The 3,999-nt window shown below is 38.4% G+C and overlaps 1 protein-coding gene across 1 annotated transcript in view; it reads left to right on the forward strand.

The window, feature by feature from the left end:
• Positions 1-1,007: 1,007 nt before the first annotated feature.
• LOC18047765 (putative disease resistance RPP13-like protein 1) overlaps positions 1,008-3,999 on the forward strand; it is a 10,903-nt gene continuing 7,911 nt past the window's right edge. The window contains exon 1 of the mRNA XM_006441930.2: positions 1,008-3,994. Within this exon, the coding sequence (XP_006441993.2) occupies positions 1,106-3,994 (2,889 nt within the window). The 5' untranslated portion in view covers positions 1,008-1,105. The remainder of the gene's footprint in view (positions 3,995-3,999) is intronic.

Here is a 3,999-nt window from a genome sequence, read left to right on the forward strand (position 1 = left end):
TCAAGACATCGAAATAGGTTTTGGTTGAGATTGCAAAGAATTAGTGCAAGACCATAGCTAGGAAAATTGGAGAATTAAAAGAAAATTGGGGCGTTGGGTACAGTTTTCAATATAGTGTTGTTCGTTTTAGGAAAAGGAAAATGCAGAAAAATTTTGTTTGGTGAATTCATTTGAGTGGAAGAATGCACACCGATTAAAAACAAAAAAAAATTATTTTCCAATATTTACAAAGAAAATAAGAGAACACTATAATAGCCTTCTCCAATTTGTTTCACTTTTACTCCCCCCACTATCTTAACTTTTATAACATAGTGTAATAAATAACGTGGGCCCATATAATAAAGAAATAATCTAATAAAGAAGTTATTATAACAAATATTTAAAAATAATAACAAGAGTTTATTCCATACCTTGCAGCTTAATTACTTAATATATATTACCCAAATTGTTTTAAATAAAAAGTAATGTCATATAATTATTATACTAAATTATTACATTATTCGATCAATATGCAGTTAAGAAAATTTAAGAATCAATTCAGGAAATCCCATACTAAATTTTAGGAAGCAAGATAACTTGTACCCAACAACCAAGTAGAATGATAGAGTAATATCTATAATTTAACAATTTATTAAATTAATCAACCTAACGTAACACAACGTGGCAAAACATCAAAATCTCAAATAGAGCCTTTTATTTATTTATTTATTTATTTATGAAATCTCAAATAGAGCCTTGGCACCATTTATAATTTAATAATTTAACTCTTGTATTGTCGTCATTGCAAATTTCAGATGACACTTGGCACCGTCTATAATAATATTAGTAACTAAGTATAGGTATTTTTGGAAATTTAAATGTCTAGAATCAATGAATGCAAGACTTTGACTTTGAGAAAAGAAGAAAAAAAATTTATTAATTTTATGGTCATTATCAAAGAAATTTCGATGATGATCATGATATGCGTGAGTCCACACGGTTTAGAATCTAATCAATCTCTGCAGGCTTTTGACGCACTGCTTCCTAGTTTCATTTTACTTGCATTCTATCCCATTTCATCCTATACTCCTTTACTCTCCGGCAAACGAAAGTACAAAACTAAACCATGCCTGTGGGTGAGCTCTTACTCTCAGCTTTGTTTCAGGTGATTTTTGACAGATTGGCTCCCCATGGTGAATTGCTCAACTTTGTTCGTCAGCTTGGAGGCGGGGTTGATTCGGAGCTCAAGAAGTGGGAAAACACTTTGATGATGATTCAGGCGGTTCTTAGCGATGCAGAGGAGAAGCAGCTAACGGACCAGGCTGTGAAGATTTGGCTGGACAATCTCAGGGACTTGGCTTATGATGTTGAGGACAATCTTGATGTGTTTGCCACCAGTGCTTTGGAGCACAAGTTGATAGCAGACCATGATCATGAGGCCAGCACTAGCAAAGTACAGAGGCTCCTCCCTGTAGCTTTTTTCCGTTGTTTCAATCGGTATACTGTTAAGTTCAATCACAGTATGCGCTCCAGCGTAAAAGACATTACTGGCCGCTTGGAAGAACTATGTAAACAAAGAATTGAACTTGGATTGCAATTGACTCCTGGAGGGGCATCATCAAATACAGCTGCACAGCGAAGGCCACCCAGTTCAAGTGTTCCAACAGAACGTACTGTCTTCGGGAGACACCAAGATAAGGCCAAAATACTTGAAATGGTATCGGCCAATTCCCCGAGTGCTCATGCCAATATTGCTGTAATACCCATCGTCGGCATGGGTGGGATTGGAAAAACAACCCTTGCTCGGGAGGTCTACAATGATAAGGAGGTGGAAACTTTCAAGTTCGACATTAAAGCATGGGTTTGCGTTTCTGAGGACTTTGAAGTCTTGAGCATTTCAAGGGCAATTCTCGAGTCAATCACCTACTCGAGTTGTGATCTCAAGGCTTTAAATGAAGTGCAGGTTCAGTTGAAAAAAGCAGTCGATGGTAAAAAAATCTTTTTGGTCTTAGATGATGTTTGGAACGAGGACTACGGCTTGTGGGAAGACCTGAAAGCTCCACTCATGGGTGCTGCACCAAACAGTAAGATAGTTGTCACCACTCGCCATTCACATGTTGCATCAACAATGGAACCAATTCAACAATATAATCTACGGTGCCTGTCAGATGAAGATTGCTGGTCCCTGTTCATGATGCACGCGTTTGTGAGTAGAGATCTTACTGCACAACAAATTTCAGATTTATTCCGTGACAAAGTTGTTGGAAAGTGCAGAGGCTTGCCCCTGGCATTAAAGGCTCTTGGTGGACTTTTACGTTCTAAGAGACATGATGCTTGGGACGAAATATTGAACAGCAAAATCTTGGATCTACCTCAACGAAATGGCATTCTCCCGGCGTTAAGTTTGAGTTATCACTATCTTCCCTCTCACTTGAAGAGATGTTTTTCTTATTGTGCTATTTTCCCCAAAGATTATGATTTTGAGGAGAAGGAACTTGTTTTCTTATGGATGGCTGAAGGCATCATTCAAGAATCAAGGAACAACAAGAAGCAACCAGAAGTTCTGGGTCGTGAATATTTTCATGATCTATTGTCGAGGTCAATACTCCAACCGTCAAGTAGTAACAACTCTAAATTTGTCATGCACGACCTTGTTCATGATTTGGCCCAACTGGTCTCTGGACAAACGAGTTTTAGATGGGAAGAAGCCAACAAGTCAATCTCCTCTGTACAGAAGTCTCGTCATTTTTCTTATGACTGTAGTGTGAATGATGGCAACAGCATGCTTGAAGTAATGCACGAAGTTCAGCATCTGAGGACATTTCTGCCAGTGTCAATTTCAAGTTCTGGTGTGTACGAGTCAATTTCAAGTTCTGGTGTGTATGACAAGAATGATTTGGTATTTTCTAATTTATTATCAAAATGTAGGAAATTGAGGGTGTTATCTTTAAGCAGATCTTATATCACCGAGTTGCCTAAAGGATCGATGAGTGGTTGGAAACATTTGAGGTATCTCAACCTCTCTCACACATGGATTAGAAATTTGCCCAAGTCAACGTGCTCTCTGATTAACTTGCAAATTTTGTTGTTAAGAGGTTGTTATTATTTACTGAAGTTACCATCCAAAATGAGAAAGTTGATCAATTTGCGCCATCTTGATATAACGGGTGCATATTTAATAAAAGAGATGCCATTTGGAATGAAGGAGTTGAAGAATCTTCAGGCACTTTCTAATTTCATTGTGGGCACGGGTACGCGATCATCCGGCTTGAAAGATCTGAAGAGTTTAACATTTCTCAGTGGAGAACTTTGTATTTCGAGATTAGAGAATGTGACTATCTCACGGGAGGCAAGCGAAGAAATATTATACGAGAAGCAGAATCTAGAAGCATTGTCATTGCAATGGGGGTCTCAGTTTGACAGCTCACGAAATGAGGATAAAGAAGAGCTTGTACTTGGCATGCTAAAACCCTGTACAAATATCAAGAAACTCACAATCAACGGCTATGGTGGCAAAAGATTTCCTTCTTGGATAGGAGATCCATCTTACTCCAAGATGGAGGTCCTTATCTTAGAAAATTGTGAGAACTGCACATATTTGCCATCGACCGTGTTGTGGAGTTCATCTCTTAAAATGCTCGAAATCCATAATTGTAAGAACTTGCAGCATTTGGTAGATGGTGAAGAGGATGCTTCTGCTACTGCTGCTTCTTCATCGTCTTCCTCATCGTTTAAAGAAAACAATTTGCAGCTAGAAAGCCTACGAATCACCAGCTGTGATTCTCTAACATTCATTGCAAGACGGAAGCTGCCTTCATCTCTCAAGAAGCTTGAGATAGAGAATTGTGAGAACTTGCAGCATTTGGTCGATGGTGAAGAGGATGCTTCTTCTTCATCGTTTACCGGCAACAATTCACAGCTGGAAAGTTTAGTAATCAGTGGTTGTCATTCTCTAACATTCATTGCAAGACGGAAGCTACCTTCATCTCTTACAAGGCTCGAGATAGAGAATTGTGAGAA

The sequence above is a fragment of the Citrus clementina genome, unplaced genomic scaffold (assembly GCF_000493195.1).
Source record: "Citrus clementina cultivar Clemenules unplaced genomic scaffold, Citrus_clementina_v1.0 scaffold_3, whole genome shotgun sequence".
In the NCBI taxonomy this organism is placed as follows: Eukaryota; Viridiplantae; Streptophyta; class Magnoliopsida; order Sapindales; family Rutaceae; genus Citrus; species Citrus x clementina.